Source organism: Bos indicus, chromosome 3, assembly GCF_029378745.1.
Source record: "Bos indicus isolate NIAB-ARS_2022 breed Sahiwal x Tharparkar chromosome 3, NIAB-ARS_B.indTharparkar_mat_pri_1.0, whole genome shotgun sequence".
In the NCBI taxonomy this organism is placed as follows: Eukaryota; Metazoa; Chordata; class Mammalia; order Artiodactyla; family Bovidae; genus Bos; species Bos indicus.
Window position 1 is genome coordinate 28,815,809 of NC_091762.1, and position 21,131 is coordinate 28,836,939.

Genomic DNA, 21,131 nt, shown 5'->3' on the forward strand with positions numbered 1-21,131 from the left:
CTTACTTAATATATTCTGTTCTCTGTACTGCAAACCAAATGAGCCTTTCAAAATGCAAATCTGACCAAGCCATTCTCTGCTTAAATTCTTTACAGCTTCTTATTACAATTAGAATAAATAAAAATTCTGCTGATATGATTTAAAACGCCATAAATTACTAGGCTCCTACACCTCTCTAGCCTCATTTTGCACCACACTCTTCCTTTCATTCCATGTTGTATCCACCGTACTCCTTCCTATCAAAGGATCTTTGCATATAAAATTTCTCCATACCTGATAAATACTTCTTGTCCTTCTCTGGATTTCAATTCAATCTTTACTTTTTCAAAAAAGCCTCTCCTAAATTCTCGAAATAGTTTGTGCTCAGTCACTCAGTCATGTCCAACTCTTTGTGAATCTATCAGGCTTCTCTGTCCATGGGATTTTCCAAGCAAGAATACTGGAATGGGTTGCCATTTCCTCCTCCAGGGGATCTTCTGGACTCAAGATTGAATTCACGTGTCCTGTGCCCTCCTGCACTGGCAGACAGATTCTTTACCAGAGAGTCACTTGGGAAGCCCCTAAATTGTTCATATCTAATTACACTGTGAACTAACCCTTTATTGTCCTTGACACCATTGTATTATTACCTTTGAATGACTGTTTGAATTTATGTGTGATTATTTCATGATCACAGCCTTGTCTTGGCGAAGGGACTTCCATAACTCAAAGGAGCTATGAGCCATGCTGTGCAGGGTGACCCAAAACAGACGGGCCACAGTAAAGAGTTCTGACAAAAAAGTCATCCCCTGAGGAGAGAAATGTCAACCAGCTCCAGTGTTTTTGCCTAGAAAACCCCATGGACAGTATGAAAATGCAAAAAGATACTACACAAGAAGATAAGCCCCTCCCCCTCAGATCAGAAGATGTCCAATGTGCTACTGGGTTAGAGCAGAGGGCAATTACTAATAGCTCCAGAAAGAATGAAGTGGCTGGGCCAAGGTGGAAATGACATTCACCTATGGATGTGTCTGGTGATGAAAGTAAAGTCCAATAGTGTAAAGAGCAGTATTGCATCATATCCTAGAATGTTAGGCCCATGAATCAGTGTAAATTGGATGTGGTCAAGCAGATGGCAAGAGTGAACATCAACACCATAGGAATCAGTAAACTAAAATAGAAAGAAAGGGAGAATTTAATTCAGATGACCATTATAACTACTACTGTGGGCAACAATCCATTAGAAGAAATGGAGTAGACCTTATAGTCAACAAAAGAGTATGAAATGCAGTATTTGGGTACAATCTCAAAAATGACAGAATGATCTGTTTGTTTTCAAGGCAAACCATTCAACATCAGAGTAATTCAAGTCTATACCCCAACCACTGATGCCAAAGAAACTGAAGTTGATCAGTTCTATGAAGACCTACAAATCCTTCTAGAACTGACACCCAAAAAAGATATCCTTTTCATCACAGGGGGCTGGAATGCAGAAGTAGGACGTCGAGAGATACCTGGAGTAACAGGCAAGTTTGGCCTTGGAGTACAAAATGAAGCACGGCAAAGGCTAACAGAATTTTGCCAAGAGAACGCACTGGTCATAGCAAACACCCTCTTCCAAAAATGCAAGAGACAACTCTACACATGGACATCACCAGATAGTCAACACCAAATTCAGACTGATTATAATTCTTTGCAGCCAAAGATGGAGAAACTCCATACAGTCAACAAAAACAAGATTAGGAGCTCAGTCAGGTCCAACTCTTTGCAATCCCATGGACTGTAGCCCACTAGACTCCTCCATCCATGGGGATTCTCCAAGCAAGAATACTGGAGTAGGTTGCCATTTCCTTCTCCAAGGGATCTTCCCCACCCAGGAACTGAACCTGGGTCTCCTGCATTGCACGCAGATTCTTTACCAATTGAGCCACCAGGGGAGCCCCAAACTATGTCTATAGCTGCTCAAATAGAACAAAGCCCTATACCAAACCTTGTCCATGTGGGAATGTAAAAGTATTTGTAAAATGCTTACAAAGTGTCATTCACTTGTGCTAAGTACTGAGGTTACAGGGCAACCAAGACATGGGTGCTGAGCTCTTATTGGAGCATTCCACTGTTTTATCTGCTGACCACCTACTATGTAACATCTACTGTACTACATAAAGAAGACTCTAAAGGGCAAATAAAGCTGTAAATAATTATACCAAAATAAATTTCATTTGTGGTAAGTGCTATAAAAGGAAAAATTCAGACTGCTATACTCATTGAAATACTCATTGGAAGGACTGATGGTGAAGCTGAAGCTCCAACACTTTGGCCACCTGATTCAACGAGCTAACTCATTGGAAAAGACTCATGCTGGGAAAGATTGAAAGCAGAAGGAGATGAGGAATATAGAGGATGAGATGGTTGGATGGCATCACTAATTCAATGGATATGAACTTGGGCAAACTCCAGGAGATGGTGAGGGACAGGGAAGCCTGGCATGCTGTAGTCCTTGGGGTTGCGAAGAGTCGGGGACAACTTGGCAACTAAACAATATGGAGATCTAAACTAGTTAAGAATGTCAAGAAAGATTTCTAAAAAATTAATATTTAAGCTGAGACTTGAAGTATACGTTTATATTATCAAATTTGAAAGAAATGCAAATATTATTTGCAAAAATAATGAAAGCAATTTGCTGAAGAAAGGATAAGCATTTGGAAACAGTGCTTCCCAAGAGATAGAAGAATTAGGAGTTGCAAAATCAGGTAGAGATGTGACAGGTTAAACCCAAAATCAAGTATCTGTAATCATAAACAATATTGTCTTCTGTAAGCAAAGGTGGCTAACTACAGCCTCCAAGACAAAGTCAGCCCACAATCTTCTTTCGCAGGCCCTTGAATTAAGAATCTTTCCTCGAATCGCCAGTCCGGTTCAATGCATGATACAGGATGCTCAGGGCTGGTGTACTGGGATGACCCAGAGGGATGATACGGGGAGGGAGGTGGGAGGGGGCTTCAGGAAGGGGAACACGTGTACACCCGTGGCAGATTCATGTCAATGTATGGCAAAATCAATACACTATTGTAAAGTAATTAGCCTCCAATTAAAATAAATTAATTAAATTTAAAAAATTAAAAAAAGAATGTTTCCTATGTTTTTATAAGATTGTTAAAAATGAAGAAAAAAAGGAGGGGAAGGAGAAAATTAACATTCTCTATACAGCCACAAAGCCTAAAATATTTACTGTCTAGTCCTTTACAAAAAGTTTACCAACCCATGATCTACACATTATAATCAATTAAACCACAATGAAGCCCTTATCCTAAGAAATTCATTAAATAAATATGATTCTACCTGAACACTAAACATAGGTACTGAATATATATCATATATATCTTTCTCAAAATTGCAGCTTTGTGTCTCAAAGGTAACAAAGGCATACCAAATTTACAATCAGCTACAGAATATACACATTTGATCTCACTTAAAGGTACTATCAACACACTCTTAAATAATATAAATACTTTCACCAAGACAGTTATCAAAATGTACTATAAAAATTGATAGAGATAGAAATGTGGTTTTGCTAAAACCAAATATAATTTTAGAAAATATTTTAGCTGAAAAAGCTACCATAAAACTCTATGAGAGTCTAAGTCATTGGATTTAATACTATTTTGAAAAATAACTGCTACATAGAAATAAGAGAACCTATATACTTACCAAGATTTTTTTCAATTCTTCAAGTTCTACTTCTTTGTTATTTTTAAGCTTGGTCATCTCTTCTAAAAAAAAAAAAAAAAAGGCAAAAGAATTTAAATGTGTTAACAGTAGATTTAAAAAATAGCAAAGGAGAGACAAGAAGTACGAATAGCACTTGAAAAGGAAAAACCAAAAGAGATGAATTAATACAATTCAGTCAGTTCACTTTGGTCACTCAGTTGTGTCCCCAAGAACTGCAGCACTCCAGGCTTCCCTGTGCATCACCAACTCCCGGAGCTTACTCAAACTCATGTCTATTGAGTCGGCATCCTCTGTTGTTCCCTTCTCCTGACTTCAATCTTTCCTAGCACCAGGGTCTTTTCCAATTAGTCAGTTCTTCACATCAGGTGGCCAAAGTATTGGAGTTTCAGCTTCAGCATCAGCCCTTCCAATGAATATTCAGGACTGATTTCCTTTTGGGACTGACTGGTTGGATCTCCCTGCAGTCCAAGGAACTCTCAAGATTCTTCTCCAACACCACAGTTCAAAAGCATCAATTAATTAAATAATACAGTTGGAGCACAGTAAAGCATTGAGGAAGTGCAAATGGATCAGATGCAAAATAATAATGGACATATATTAGTAGTACCATTTCCATAAAATTACTTCCACAACTGCTGAGTCACTTCAGTCGTGTCCAACTCTGTGAGACCCCATGGACTGCAGCCTACCTGGCTCCTGTACCCATGGGATTTTCCAGGCAAGAGTACTGGAGTGGGTTGACATTGCCTTTTCCTAATTTCACAACTAAATGAGCCCAAAGTTCATTAAACAAACTAAGCAATGGATCTATATAAAATGAAGTCACAAAGCCCGTGCCTGTACCTTCAACTCACTATTATCTAAACATGTGGCCTTTCAATAAAATTTAAAAGGAGAATTAATTCACTTTTCTCAAGCTAACTCTGACCACTGTTCTGGATCTCAACATTTCCATCTCCTGTAAGACTTCAGTTGCTATATTACCAACATATATTGACTCTGTAGCAGAATCTTCAGTTTCCCCATATCCTATCTAAATACCTATTTGAATACAAAATAAAAAAGTATGATTGACGTTTGTCTTTTTCATACTATTGTTAAATTTCTTGTTTTGTTTTGTAGCCAAATTCCCATTTGTTATCTATCTACATTTCTTTCTTAATCCCATGCAAAAGTAAAGCTCACCTTCATTAATAAATTATGATCTCAAAGATCACGAACACCCATTTTGTGGTGAAATTCTCAGTCCTTATCATTGTGGAGCTTTCAGCATTTGACACTCTTAGCCACTCTCTACTTGTCTCCCTTCAATTTTCAAGACCTGGCAGTCTTAAGATTTTCTGTTTCCTTAACTCTTACTCTTGTTTTCTTTACCAACACCCTTCCTTCTTGTCACCCTAAATAATAATTCAGAATGCTTTTCCCTTTATATTTCCATGAATTCAGCATTAATGAATTAAAAAGTCTTCCCAGTTCAAACCCCCTGTTTTTTCTTTCTTACATTTTAAAAAATATCTATAAAGTTCCCAAATGATGTCTTGCTGTTGCTAAGTCACTTCAGTTGTGTCCGACTCTTGTGTGACCCCATAGACGGAAGCCTACTATACTAGGCACCTCCGTCCCTGGGATTCTCCAGGCAAGAACACTGCAGTGGGTTGCCATTTCCTTCTCCAATGCATGAAAGTGAAAAGTGAAAGTGAAGCTGCTTAGTCGTGTCCGACTCTCCGCGACCCCATGGACTGCAGCCTACTAGTTGTCACTTAAAATTTTATTATACCTGAAACACTGTCCTTTCTCACTCTGAAGAGTTATTAATTACTGGAGACATAACAGATTGACTGAAAATTTCCCAGACTCTGTACATTAAAAACAAACAAGGAACTTGTAATAACTGCCCAAAGTCTCTAAGAAAAATCAACAAAATATGAAATGCCAATATAGAGTCTAAAAGAAAAACCTGTCATATGCAAAACTTATTTAACCACAAAGATTCATTTTAGGTAAAATGGTTAATTTTTTAAAACTCAGTGATTGTGGACTAAGCATGTGTCCACTCACTTCCAATCCCATAAATTATATATATAGTGCTCGCTTCAGCAGCACCTATACCAAAATTAAAATGACATAGGAAAGGTTAGCATGGCTAAGGAGTAAGGATAATATGCAAATTTGTGAAGCGTTCCATATTTTTTTATGTGGCAACCTGGATGGGAGGGGGATTAGGGGAGAATGGATACATGTATATATATTGCTGAAACCCTTCGTTATTCACCTGAAACTATCATAGTATTGTTAATCAGCTATGTGAAAGTCCCTCAGTCGTGTCCGACTCCTTGCGACCCTATGGACTATACAGTCCATGGAATCCTTCAGGCCAGAATACTGGAGTGAGCATACTGGAGTGGGTAGCCTGTCCCTTCTCCAGGGGATCATCCTAACCCAGGGATCGAAACCAGGTCTCCTGTATTGTAAGAGGATGCTTTAACAGCTGAGACACAAGGGAAGTCTAAGAATACTGGAGTGGGTAGCCTAGCCCTTCTCCAGGGGACCTTCCAAAACCAGGGACTGAACCAGGGTCTCCTGCATTGCAGGCAGATTCAATATTGCATTGAACTGCCTGCACTGTAGGCGGATTCAACATATGTTGGGAAATAATGAGCTATACACCAATACAAAATAAAAAGTGCAAAAGAAAATCAGTTCAGTTCAACACTCAGTCGTGTCCGACTCTGCGACCCCATGAATCGCAGCACGCAAGGCCTCCCTGTCCATCACCAACGCCCAGAGTTCACTCAAACTCATGTCCATCGAGTCGGTGATGCCATCCAGCCATCTCATCCTCTGTCGTCCCCTTCTCCTCCTGCCCCTGATCCCTCCCAGCATCAGAGTCTTTTCCAATGAGTCAACTCTTCGCATGAGGTGGCCAAAGTACTGGAGTTTCAGCTTTAGCATCATTCCTTCCAAAGAACACCCAGGGCTGATCTCCTTTAGAATGGACGGTTGGATCTCCTTGCAGTCCAAGGGACTCACAAGAGTCTTCTCCAACACCACAGTTCAAAAGCATCAATTCTTCAGCACTCAGCCTTCTTCACAGTCCAACTCTCACATCCATACATGACCACTGGAAAAACCATAGCCTTGACTAGACGGACCTTTGTTGGCAAACTAATGTCTCTGCTTTTGAATATGCTATCTAGGTTGGTCGTAACTTTCCTTCCAAGGAGTAAGCATCTTTTAATTTCATGGCTGCAGTCACCATCTTGCAGTGATATTGAAGCCCCAAAAAATAAAGTCTGACACTGTTTTCACTGTTTCCCCATCTATTTCCCATGAAGTGATGGGACCAGATGCCATGATCTTTGTCTTCTGAATGTTGAGCTTTAAGCCAACTTTTTCACTCTCCTCTTTCACTTTCATCAAGAGGCTTTTTAGTTCCTCTTCACTTTCTGCCATAAGGGTGGTATCATCTGCGTATCTGAGGTTACTGATATTTCTCCCAGCAATCTTGATTCCAGCTTGTGCTTCTTCCAGCCTGGTGTTTCTCATGATGTACTCTGCATATAAGTTAAATAAGCAGGGTGACAATATATACAGCCTTGACGTACTCCTTTTCCTATTTGGAACCAGTCTGTTGTTCCATGTCCAGTTCTAACTGTTGCTTCCTGACCTGCATATAGGTCTCTCAAGAGGCAGGTCAGGTGGTCTGGTATTCCCAATTCTTGAAGAATTTTCCACAGGTTACTGTGATCCACACAGTCAAAAGCTTTGGCATAGTCAGTAAAGCAGAAGTAGATGTTTTTCTGGAACTCTCTTGCTTTTTCTATGATCCAGCAGATGTTGGCAATTTGATCTCTGGTTCCTCTGCCTTTTCTAAAACCAGCTTGAACATCTGGAAGTTCACAGTTCACGTATTGCTGAGGCCTGGCTTGGAGAATTTTGAGCATTACTTTACTAGCGTGAGATGAGTGCAACTGTGCGGTAGTTTGAGCATTCTTTGGCATTGCCTTTCTTTGGGATTGGAATGAAAACTGACCTTTTCCAGTCCAGTGGCCACTGCTGAGTTTTCCAAATTTGCTGGCATATTGAGTGCAGCATTTTCACAGCATCATCTTTCAGGATTTGAAATAGCTCAACTGGAATTCCATCACCTCTACTAGCTTTGTTCATAGTGATGCTTTCTAAGGCCCACTTGACTTCACATTCCAGGATGTCTGGCTCTAGGTGAGTGATCACACCACCATGATTATCTGGGTCGTGAAGATCTTTTTTGTATAGTTCTTCTGTGTATTCTTGCCACCTCTTCTTAATATCTTCTGCTTCTTTTAGGTCCATACCATTTCTGTCCTTTATCAAGCCCATCTTCACATAAAATGTTCCCTTGGTATCTCTAATTTTCTTGAAGAGATCTCTAGTCTTTCCCATTCTGTTGTTGTCCTCTATTTCTTTGCATTGATCGCTGAGGAAGGCTTTCTTATCTCTCCTTGCCATTCTTTGGAACTCTGCATTCAGATGCTTATATCTTTCCTTTTCTCCTTTGCTTTTCACTTCTCTTCTTTTTACAGCTATTTGTAAGGCCTCCCCAGACAGCCACTTTGCTTTTTTGCATTTCTTTTCTATGGGGATGGTCTTGATCCCTGTCTCCTGTACAATGTCACGAACCTCCGTCCATAATTCATCAGGCACTCTATCAGATCTAGTCCCTTAAACCTATTTCTCACTTTCACTGTATAATCACAAGGGATTTGATTTAGGTCATACCTGAATGGTCTAGTGGTTTTCCCTACTTTCTTCAATTTAAGTCTGAATTTGGCAATAAGGAGCTCATGAGCTGAGCCACAGTCAGCTCCTGGTCTTGTTTTTGTTGACTGTATAGAGGTTCTCCATCTTTGGCTGCAAAGAATAGAATCAATCTGATTTCGGTGTTGACCATCTGGTGACGTCCATGTGTAGAGTCTTCTCCTGTGTTGTTGGAAGAGGGTGTTCGCTATGACCAGTGTGTTCTCTTGGCAGAACTCTATTAGCCTTTGCCCTGCTTCATTCCATATTCCAAGGCCAAATTTGCCTGTTACTCCAGGTGTTTCTTGACTTCCTACTTTTGCATTCCAGTCCCCTATAATGAAAAGGACATCTTTTGGGCATGTTAGTTCTAAAAGGTCCCATAGGTCTTCATAGAACCGTTCAACTTCAGCTTCTCCAGCGTTACTGGTTGGGGCATAGACTTGGATTACTGTGATACTGAATGGTTTGCCTTGGAAACGAACAGAGATCATTCTGTCGTTTTTGAGATTGCATCCAAGTACTGCATTTCAGACTCTTTTGTTGACCATGATGGCTACTCCATTTCTTCTAAGGGATTCCTGCCGTAGTAGTTATAATGGTTTCCAATGGAGAATTGGAAACATATATAAACATCTTTTTTCCCAGTTTGGGTAAAAACAATTATTTTTGTAAATTAAATCCTGGTGAGTTAAATGGGTAAGTTAAATTCACCCATTCCAGTCCATTTTAGTTCGCTGATTCCTAGAATATTGACGTTCACTCTTGCCATCTTCTGTTTGACCACTTCCAATTTGCCTTGATTCATGGACCTGACATTCCAGGTTCCTATGCAATACTGCTCTTTACAGCATCGGACCTTGCTTCTATCACCAGTCACATCCACAACTGGGTATTGTTTTTGCTTTGGCTCCATCCCTTCATTCTTTCTCGAGTTATTTCTCCACTGATCAAGAAAATACATATATATATATATATATGTATATATAAATTAGCAATACTAGGAAGTCTAATATTAACAAACTCAAATGTTGAAGAATCTTGGGGAGTGAAGGGGGATAACCCATATTAATTCAATCAGGCTATGTGAACAACTATACCAGGTATCTACATACCCAGCCACACAGTCCACCTCAGGTTAAATCAAGCATTCTGGGAATTAGAGCCAAAGGGACATGATACTACGCCTAATAGCTCGTAAACTCTAAGCAACATAAGCATTCCCTATAACCAAAGTGCTAGTCATTCAGTTATCTCCAACTCTTTGCAACTCCATGAACTATAGCCCACCAGGCTCGTCTGTCCATGGAATTCTCCAGGCAAGAATACTGGAGTTGGTAGCCATTCCCTTCTCCAGAGGGTCTTCCCAACTCAGGGATCAAACCCGGGTCTCCTGCATTGCAGGCAGATTCTTTACCATTTGAGCCACCAGGAAGCCCCCTCTATAACCAAAAGACAAGTTATTTAATACAAAGCCCACCCTTCCTTACAGAACCTCCCATCTCTTTCCACAATCAAAAGAATCAGACTGTAACAAACACGTGAGTAAACACGGATTCTCAAACACTTAGATGAGTAATCAAGAATCAACAATTAGTGAAGAAAAGCAAAACCATGAAAGAAAGGCACCAAATATATTCAAAGTTAATAATAAAGATTATAGAAAGTTATAGAGATTTCTAGAAAAACAATTGCCAATCTATGATTTATTTTAATTTACAAAAATAATTGTTTTTACCCAAACTGGGAAAAAAGATGTTTATATATGTTTCCAATTCTCCACAATTGTAGATATGAAGCTTTGTAAATATGAAATATAAGGTTTTTAGAATTAGCTAATTAAATGGTCATAAATTCACAAAACAACTACAAATTTATCACTTTTAGCCATGAAAATTGAATATTAACAATACCATGTGATAAAACAGGGGCACAGTTTCCTGTAAATAGTTCATAATCCAACATGACTACTCAATGAAACTTCAAAATTCAATTAAAATGTAATAGACATTTCCCACTAAGAATTATTAAGATCCCTGGATCCTAAAATAAGAAAAAAACTACAAAAATATCTCTTAGGCTCCTTACAATTCTTGATACTTATGAGCTGCATAATGAATCTGAATAAGTCTTAAGATTTAAATTTCTCTTTCAAAAATCAAATTAATAGTTATCAAATAATCACTATTGGTAAATGACAGAGGAGAAACTATATTTTATTCTGAAATAATGTTGATGGTTTTAAAATTGGCTAATATTATCAGGTACATATGTTATTCTCTAAAACTTACCCAGTTCACTTGATTTCTTCTGAAGTTTCATGGTAAGTATTTTCAATTCATCTTCACTTTTTTCCAATCTTGTAAAACATATTAGTTCAATGTAAAATGTAAAATCAATGTAAAATATTTTTTTAGTCATAATTCATCTAGTAATTAAAACTGGTGCAATTTAGCAATGACATAGTTTATTATGATTCATTCATTCAATTATTACACATTTCTTGACAATCTACTTTGGCTGGATACTGTAACATATCAAAATAAGATATAACTAATATACATACATAGTTGTATATTAATTCAATCTATGTAAAACCTCACAGCTTATCATCATGATTTATCTCTTAGCTATTGATGATAATCAAATTAATACATCCTAGAACTTTGAAGGAGATTGAGTATATAACTACTATTGTACTGAATTCTGCCTTAGGAACAATATAAATATGAGAATTACACAATTCACTTAACTCCTCTAGTTTTCCATTTCCTCATCTATAAGACAAATGACATATAAGGTCACTTAAAAGTTGAAAATCTGAAAATCACCTGGATAGGTCAATCAAGAATACACAAGAGTAAATGGGCCAGAAAATCTAGCTCTTCTTCCCTCACCATACATAAGCAGTAGAGAAGAAACTCTGCTGGGCCTAGGTCAAGACTTCATAGAGAAGCTTGTTCTTTCATCCTTCAGACTAATGGGTCAAAGATAACTATGTAGGCCTCATAACACAACTTTGTACAAACATTTCCTTAATACAAAGTAGCAAAAAACAGATGAGGTTTTCAACTCAAGTTTTAGAAAAACAATTTAAATGAAATACAAATCAATATTTTATATATATCTAACTATATTCATTTTCATTTAAAATGTCTGAGTACCTACTTTGGACCAGGCTAGTTGCTAAATTTATATATCAGAATGAAAGTTACAGACCCCAGTAAGATAATCAACAATCTAGGAAGTTATTTTTATATAATAACCCACCCTTTAACTAAATATGTCATATCACTGCATCAGTCCTTATGAGCTTATCTATATTGCTTAACTCTATGAAAAGCATGCACAGGAACTATCCTAGAGAATACCTTCTCTCTTTTCCTAGGATACCTGCTTACCCAATACAAACTCTTTAAATGTGTTCCCACTTTATATACAAAAAGATAAGTTACAGTTATTATAGGAATTACAAGTCAGTTGATAATGAATAGAAAATGGCACTGAATATTAGAAGTAAATTGTTTTTTATTCAGCTAAATAAGCAGTGACTTTACCTTTGCTGTTCTGTTGTCAATAATTTTTTCAAGTTGCAGATAGTAGTTTTAAGTTCAGTAACCATAGATGAATGGGCAGCTTTAGCTTTATTAAATTCTTCCATTTGAGCTTCTTTTTCTCCAGTGAGTTGATATATATTTTTGGTTGCTATCTGCAAATCTTCCTCTAAAGCCATTTGAGTGTTCTAAATGAAATAAAATACAAACAAAAGCTATGAACCAAGAGCTTAAGAAGAAAAAAAAAGTTGAATTCATATGCTTTCTATAATTTGCTGCCTCTCACCCCTTACCCCCACCCTACTACCCCTCTGACCCCGGTCTCTCCTTACCGTCTCACCCTCTTCTACTCCACACTGACCAATCTGGAGTGCCCCACCCACTACTCATTTCAATTCACCATTGCTCCAGAGCCCATTTATAGTCCTAGACTATCCATGGAGTCTTCCTAACCAATCCAGCCCATAGTGTTCTTTCAATTCTTAGATATATTGTAGAATTTTTGCCTGAATCATGTTGATACCTAGCATAGTCTTGCATTTTAGTTATACTTTTGATGTGTTTTATCAAATGTCTTTATACTACAAGCACTTAGAGATTCTATATTCTCTATTTGAAGCTTCAAGGCCTTGTACATAGTATTAGCATTCAATAAGTATTTGTTGACTGATTGATGGTATGAGAGTTAGAAATTAATCAGTTTTTAAATCATACCACACTTCTTTGCAAAGACATTTTAATATCTTCTAGTTCTGATGTCAGATGATCCTGCTTCTCATTTGATTCTTTTAAGTTTTCATTCTGTAATTCTAAAAGAGAAAGTTGTAAATAGATATTTACTTAATAGAAAATACAAACCAAGAAAACAAATTATTTGTAACAATTATTTTTTCATACATTACATACTCCAAAATGAGGGAGAATTATGCAAATATAGATTCACTAATATTGGTCATCATCAACTTTTGTTGACCATCAAAATTGTTATTGCCCAAGCACTCAAAGGTGAACATATAGGGGTTTTAGTGCTACATTTTTTAGTAATAGCTAACCATTGGAAGCACTTCCCTGGTGGCTCAGACAGTAAAGAATCTGCTTAAAATGCAGGAGATCCGAGTTCAATCCCTAGGTCGGGAAGATCCCCTGGAAAAGGGAATGGCTACCACTCTAGTATTCTTGCCTGAAGAAATGCATGGACGGAGGAGCCTGGTGGGCTACAGTCCATGGAGTCACAAAGAGTAGGACATGACTGAGGGACTATCACTCACTCACTCACTCACCCATGTATTAGGAAACAACCTTAATATTCAAAGAGAGACAAATTAGACTATGGTGATACAATGATATACCATGTAGCCACTGTAAATGATGATCTAGCTGTTTATTTATTACTAATTTGGACATCCATAAAATATAGAATAAAAAGAGCAAGTTAAAAACAGCATTTATATAAATAGTACATGTGAAAGAACACACAGAAAGTTCAAAAGCAATTTATCTCCTAATGGTGAAATTGCTCATGATTTTATCATTTACTATTCTGATTTTATATTTTTCTAAATTATTACATTTACTTATTTATATACTATGAAAAAAATCAAATAACTTCACCTGATAGCTAGTATTTACTAAATCGTAAGTGTCAGGTGCTATTTTTATGCTTTATCTGTGTGCATTCACTTCTAAATCTCATAAAAACACAAACAGTAAGAAACTCATGCTCATCCCTGGGTTCAAATTATTCTATTTCCTTTTACTAGCTACCTACACATGGGCACACTTAACCAACTGCTCCCTACCTTTCCCACATGGAAAATGACAGGTAATGATATTTCAAGGAGTTCCTATTAGGATTACACAAGATAACGCAACTTAAAACATTTAATCACAGTGTCTAGCATATAGTAAAATGTTAAATACTATTATGATGATGGGATGATGATATGATGTATACAGAAAGTGCAACTACTTGGCAGGCAGGCAAAGAATCAAAAATAAGTGCTGATGAGTACTCATGAGCAATTCTGGGAATAAATACAGAGGTGGTACCTAAGCCTAATAAGACCAATAAGTGTTAGAAGTAAGGGGAGACAGACATAGGAGAGGGAAAGTTCAAGGAAGGCTTGCAGAAAGTGACAGCTGAGTTAAAACATTTGAAAGCCAGTAACAATTAACAAGAGTAACAGGAGCTGAGGGAGGAAAAGAAAATCACAAGAGATACAAAAGAGCATATACAAAGTCAAAAAACAGAGAGATAGGATAAACATTCTGAAGTCTAGAAATGTATCTCAACAGCATGAAACAAAGCACAAGAAAGAAATCATAATATCTGCTATACTAGATATGATTGGAAAAATAATGATAAAGTCATAATAGGATTCACACAACTTGCTCAGAAGTATTTGCTTTCTAAGTCATGAAAAACAATAAAGGATGTCAAGCAACAGAATAATGTTTCAGACATATTTTTAAAAAATTCCAATCTCAAAATCTGTGTAGAAATGAAGGGGTTAGTGCTCCAATTCTAGGAAAAGAATATCTGGAGTGAGGGAAATGATAACTAAAGACTATCTATTACAATACTATTTATAATGGTCTATTAATAAGTGTCTCCTCTGAGAAATCATAATCACAAACTAGTAGTTAGGCATGTGTGGGAACAGAATATATGCTGCTTAAAAATACTAAAAATCTCTAAGCCAAAACTTAATTTGAAGTTCCCCTAAGTTCCCCCAGAATCCTGGAAGCTATAAAAGTAAATTTTCTCTGTAAAAATATACCTCTAATTCAGCCCTTAAAGAATTTCGACAGATGAAATTATAGGACTTCACAATCTAAACCACAAGAGTAAACAGAATACTACTACAAGAAAAGTCAGCAGAAAAAAGACAAACTTTGACCTGATTGCAAGATTTCAGATGTTAGGATTACTGGCTCTAATTACTGGATTAAAAAAAAAAAGTATTGTGTATCATTTTTAAAAACTAAAAGAAGGAATTTTGCCAGTTGTCCAGTGATTAAGACTCCATGCTTCCAATGCAAGAGACACAGACTCAAACCCAGATCAGAAAACGAAGATCCCACATGCTATGCAGCACAGCCAAAAGATTTTTTTTAATTAAAAACAAAAAAGGTAAAAGAAATAAGGAAGATATCCAAAAACTAAAACTTATGTAGAAATGACATATAAAATTGAAACTGAAAACTCTATTGGAGTAATAGTGAGGTATGTCATTTTAAACAAACACACCTTTAAAAGGGAATAAAAAATTCAGGATCAATTATTAAGAACATTAAAATCATTAAACTCCTGAAAAAATAATGAAATTAATGGTCACAAAGTGAAGGCAAAATAGAAACTTGGAGAAATAACATAAGCACAAAAACTGCTTTTGCCTCAAGGAATTCACAAGTCCTGGCAAAGCTGGATTTTGATCTGAAATTATGATGAAGTGAGAAAAAAATATGAAAACTCAAAGACTGTATAAGGTAAGAAGTTCAAGAATTAAACCTTTGTACAGTAAGTTCAGTTCGGTTCAGTCGCTCAGTTGTGTCCTACTCTTTACAACCCTGTGGACTGCAGCACGCCAGGCTTCCCTGTCCATTAGCAAACCTGAAGCCTGTTCAAACTCATGGTCATCGAGTCATGACTCCATCCAACCATCACATCCTCTGTTGTCCCCTTCTACTCCTGCCTTCAATCTTTTGGAGCTTCTGGGTCTCTCCAAATGAGTCAGTTCTTCACATCAAGTGGCCAAAGTATTGAGATTTCAGCATCAGTCCTTCCAATGAATATTCAAAACTGATTTCCTTTAGGATTGACTGGTTTGATCTCCCTACAGTTCAAGGGACTCTCAAGAGTTTTCTCCAACACCACAGTTCAAAAGCATCAATTCTACGGCATTCAGCTTTCTTTATGGTCCCAACTCTCACATCCATACATAACTACTGGAAAAACCATAGTTTTGACTATACGGATCTTCCTGTGCAAAGTAAAGCTCTGCTTTTTAATATGCTGTCTAGGTTGGTCATAGCTTTCTTCCAAGAAGCAAGCGTCTTTTAATTTCATGGCTACAGTCACCATCTGCAGTGATTTTGGAGCCCAAGAAAATAAAGTCTGTCACTGTATCCATTGATTGCCCATCTATCTGCCATGAAGTGATGAGACTGGATGTCATGATCTCAGTTTTTTGAATGCTAAGTTTTAAGCCAGCTTTTTCACTCTCCTCTTTTACCTTCATCAAGAGGCTCTTTAGTTCCTCTTCACTTTCTACCATAAGAGTGGTGTCATCTGCATATTTGAGGTTATTGATATTTCTCTCGGCAATCTTGATTCCAGCTTGCACTTCATCCAGCCCAGCATTTTGCATGATGTACTCTGCATAGAAGTTAAATAGGCAGGATGACAACATAAGCCTTGATGTACTCCTTTCCCAATTTGGAACCAGTCCATTGTTCCATGTCCAGTTCTAACTGTTGCTTCTGGACCTGCATACAGATTTCTCAGGAGGCAGGTAAGGTGGTCTGGTATTCCCATCTCTTAAGAATTTTCCACAGTTTGTTGTGACCCAACAGTCAAAGGCTTTAGCATAGTCAATGAAGCAGATATTTTTCTGGAATTCCATTGCTTTTCTATGATCCAATGGATGTTGGCAATTTGATTTCTGGCTTCTCTGCCTTTCTAAATCCAGCATGAACACAAGGGAATTCTCAGTTCATGTACTGTTGAAGCCTGGCTTGGAGAACTTTGAGCATTACTTTGCTAGCGTGTGAGATGACTGTAATTGTACGGTAGTCTGAACATTCTTTGGCATTGCCTTTCTTTGGGATTGGAATGAAAAGTGACCTTTTCCAGTCCTGTGGCCACTGCTGAGTTTTCCAAATTTGCTGGCATATTGAGTGCAGCACTTTCACAGCATCATCTTTTAGGATTTGAAATAGCTCAACTGGAATTCCATCACCTCCACTAGCTTTATTTGTAGTGATGGCCCACTTGACTTCACATTCCAAAATGTCTGGCTCTAGGTGAGTGATCATATCATTATGGTTATCTGGGTCATAAGATCTTATTGATATAGTTCTTGCCACCTCTTCTTAATAGCTTCTGTTTCTGTTAGGTCCATACCATTTCTGTCCTTTATCATGCTCATCTTTACATGAAATATTCCCTTGGTATCTCTAATGTTCTTGAAGAGTCTTTCCTACCTCTGGTCTTTCCCATTCTATTGTTTTTTTCCATTTCTTTGCACTGATAACTTAGGAAGGCTTTCTTATCTCTTCTATTCATTGGAACTCTGCATTCAGATGGATATATCTTTCCTTTTCTTCTTTGCCTTTCACATCTCTTCCTTCCTTAGCTATTTGTAAGCCCTCCTCAGCCTTTTTTCATTTCTTTTTCTTGGAGATGGTTTTAACCATCACTTCCCATACAACATCACGAACCTCTGTCCATATTTCTTCAGACATTCTATCAGATCTAATCCCTTGAATCTGTTTGTCACTTCCACTGTATAATCATAAGGATTTTTATTTAGGTCATACCTGAATGGCCTAGTGATTTTCAGTACTTTCTTCAATATAAGTCTGAATTTTTCAATAAGGAGTTCATGATCTGAGCCAGTCAGTTCTCAGTCTTGTTTTTGCTGACTGTAGCTTCTCCATCTTCAGCTGCAAATATAATCAATCTGATTTCAGTATTGACCATCTGGTGATGTCCATGTGTAGAGTCGTCTCTTATGTTCATGGAAGAGGGTGTTTTCTATGACTAGTCTGTTCTCTTGGCAAAACTCTGTTAGCCTTTGTCCTGCTTCATTTTGTACTCCAAGGCCAAACTTCCCTGTTACTCCAGGTATCTCTTGACTTCCTGCTTTTGCATTCCAGTCCCCTATGATGAAAAGAACATGTTTTCTGTTTGGTGTTAGTTCTAGAAGGTCTTGTAGGTCATCATAGAACTGTTCAGTTTCTTTGGCATTAGTGACTGGAGCACAGACTTGGATTACTGTGATATTGAATGGTTTGCCTTAGAAACGAACATTAGATCATTCTGTCATTTTTGAGACTGCACTCAATACTGCATTTCAGACTCTCTTGTTGACTATGAGGGTTACTCCGTTTCTTCTAAGGGATTCTTGCACACAGTAGTAGATATAATGGTCATCTGGATTAAATTTGCTCATTCCGGTCCATTTTAGTTTACTGATTCCTAAAATGTCGATGTTCATGCTATTCATCTCCTGTTTGACCACTTCCAATTTACTTTGATTCATGGACCTACCATTCCAGGTTCCTATATAATATTGTTCTTTACAGCATCGGACTTTACTTCCTTCACCAGTCACATCCAGAACTGGGCTTTGTTTTCGCTTTGGTTCAGCCTCTTCATTCTTTCTGGAGCTATTTCTCTACTCTTCTCCAGTAGCATACTGGGCAGCAACCAACCTGGGAAGTGTCATATCTTTTTGCCTTTTCATCCTGTTAATGGATTTCTCAAGGCAAGAATACTGAAGTGGTTTGCCATTCCCTTCTCTAGTGGACCATGTTTCGTCAGAACTCTCCACCATGATCTGTCTGTCTTGGATAGCCCTACACAGGTTGGCTCATAGCTTCATTGAGTTAGACAAGACTGTGATCAATATGATTAGTTTGCTTGGTTTTCTGTGATTGTGGTTTTCATTCTGTCTGCCTTCTGATGGATAAGGATAAGGGGCCTGTAGAAGCTTCCTGATGGGATGGACTGGTTGTGAGGGAATCTGGATCTTGCTCTGATGGCCGGGGCCATGCTCTATAAATCTTTAACCCAATTTTCTGTTGATGGGTGGAGCTGTGTTCTCTCCCTGTAGTTTGGCCTGAGGCCAAACTATGGCAGGGGTAATGATGGTAATGGCGACCTCCTTCAAAAAGACTTACGCTAAAGCATACCGGCTCCCAGGACTATTGTAGTCAGTGCCCCTGACTCCACTGCAGGCCACTGTCAACCTATGCCTCGGCCTGAGACTCCTGGAAACTCACAGTCAAGTCTGGCTCAGTCTCTTGTGCAGTCACTGCTCCTTTTTCCTGGGTCCTTGTGCACACAAGGTTTTGTGCCCTCCAAGAGTCTGTTTCCCCAGTCCTGTGGAAGTTCTATAATCAAATCCCACTGGCCTTCAAAGTCAAATTCCCTGGGGATTCTCAGTCCCTTTGCCAGATTTCCAAGTTGGGGAATCTTTTATGGGCCCTAGAACTTTTCAACGGTTGGAGAACTTCTTTGGTATAATTTTTCTCCAGTTTATGGGTTATCTGCTTGGTGGCTCTACAGTGGGACTAATGGCGACCTCCTCCAAGACAACTTACACCACACACCATGGCTCCCAGGTCTGCTACAGCCAGAGGCCCTGTCCCCATGGCAGGCCACTGCTGACCTGTGCCTCTGCAGGAGACACTCAAAGGCAGGTCTGGCTCAGTCTCTGTGGGGTCTCTGGGTCCTGGTGCATACAAGGTTTTGTTTGAGGCCTCCGAGCATCTCTGGCAGGTATGGGGTTTGATTTTAAATGAAGTTTTGTACAGTAAGCTAGGACAATCATTACATAATGGATGAAGCAAAAATAAACAAACCCTCAAGCAAATCTGCAGCACAGGTTTACATCATCTGAGTCGTCCAATTAATCCCAAGCCATGAAATTGACCTAAGATGGGTAGAGCCACCATGCACATGGTAAAAGCAAATGAGAATCCTCCAAAGAGGAAGCTAAACTACCTACATACAGGCAGGCCTTATTATACTAATAAGAGAAAGTTTTGCTTGAAAAAAATTTTTCAAGAAAAATAATAAACATGTAGTCAACTATGAATAAAATAGATACTAATGAGAACCTCGGAGAAGGCAATGGCACCCCACTCCAGTACTCTTGCTTGGAAAATCCCATGGACGGAGGAGCCTGTTAGGCTGCAATCCATGGGGTCGCTAAGAGTCGGACACAACTGAGAGACTTCACTTTCACTTTTCACTTTCATGCATTGGAGAAGGAAATGGCAGCCCACTCCAGTGTTCTTGCCTGAAGAATCCCAGGGACGGGGGAGCCTGGTGGGCTGCCATCTATGGGGTCGCACAGAGTCGGACACGACTGAAGTGACTTAGCGTAATGAGAACCTACTGTACAGGACAGGTAACTCTAAATGCTCTCAAGTGGCCTATACAGGAAGGAAATCCAAAAAAGAGGAGATTATGTACACATATGGCTGATTCACTTTGCTCTACAGTAGAAAATAACACAATGCTGTAAAGCAACTATACTCCAACATAATTTTTTTTAAATGTAGTCAAAGACAAAAAGGTACCCAATGAAATAAGGCTGAATAAATAAAACAAAATCTGGACTAAAATTTATCAGAAAAAAAGACAAATATTTAGGATAAAGAATTATCAGAAAGAAACTATAAATAGCTATTCTTAGTATATTTAAAGAATAAAAAGCTTAAATTAAATAAGAAATAAAATTACATAAAGTAGAATAGCAGATCTTAAAAATAAGAATAATATCTTACAATAAACATCTAATAACTAAAACTGAAAGAGTTCAGTGGATGAGAAACAAAAACAGAATTAGTGAATGACAAGTTGGGCCAACGAAATCATCTAGAATAAGGCACAGAAAGGCAAAACTGTGAAAAGATAGAAAAGAAATTAATAGTAACAAAAGACAGGGAAAATTAGCATGAGTTTTATTCAAATTTCAAAAAGGAGAATAAACAGAGAATAGAACAAATATAATGCCTGAAGAAAAGCAATAATAAAAGACATTAATTTACAGATTTAAGAAACTATAAAATAAAATTAAGCATATATCATATCATACTGAAAATGCTAAAATATCAAAAACAAAGCAAATCTGAAAAAACCCAAGAGAGGGGAAGAATAACTTATCTTCAAATGTCCAACAGTTAGTTTGACAAGTAATACAAAGGAAACCAAAAGAAAGCAAATACTACCTTCACTGTGCTAAAACAAAATAGTTTAAATATACAGTGTGCCAACCAGAACTATATACCAAACAAAAAAATCCTTTCAGATGAGAATGAACAAACAAATGTTCAGACAAATAGGAGAGAGATCATCAC

General features: G+C 37.9%; 1 protein-coding gene and 1 non-coding gene across 3 annotated transcripts in view; one reads left to right on the forward strand and one right to left on the reverse strand.

Moving 5' to 3' along the window:
- Window positions 1-21,131, reverse strand: part of SYCP1 (synaptonemal complex protein 1) — a 147,364-nt gene that overhangs the window by 93,707 nt on the left and 32,526 nt on the right. For both annotated transcript variants that reach the window (XM_070785872.1, XM_070785871.1), the window contains exons 12-15: window positions 12,753-12,847; window positions 12,042-12,226; window positions 10,776-10,843; window positions 3,688-3,749 (exon numbers count right to left, since the gene is read on the reverse strand). In XM_070785872.1, the coding sequence (XP_070641973.1) occupies window positions 3,688-3,749; window positions 10,776-10,843; window positions 12,042-12,226; window positions 12,753-12,847 (410 nt within the window). The remainder of the gene's footprint in view (window positions 1-3,687; window positions 3,750-10,775; window positions 10,844-12,041; window positions 12,227-12,752; window positions 12,848-21,131) is intronic.
- LOC139182361 (U6 spliceosomal RNA) lies at window positions 5,793-5,899 on the forward strand. Its single transcript, XR_011566030.1, has one exon. It is a non-coding gene; the product is annotated as a U6 spliceosomal RNA (small nuclear RNA).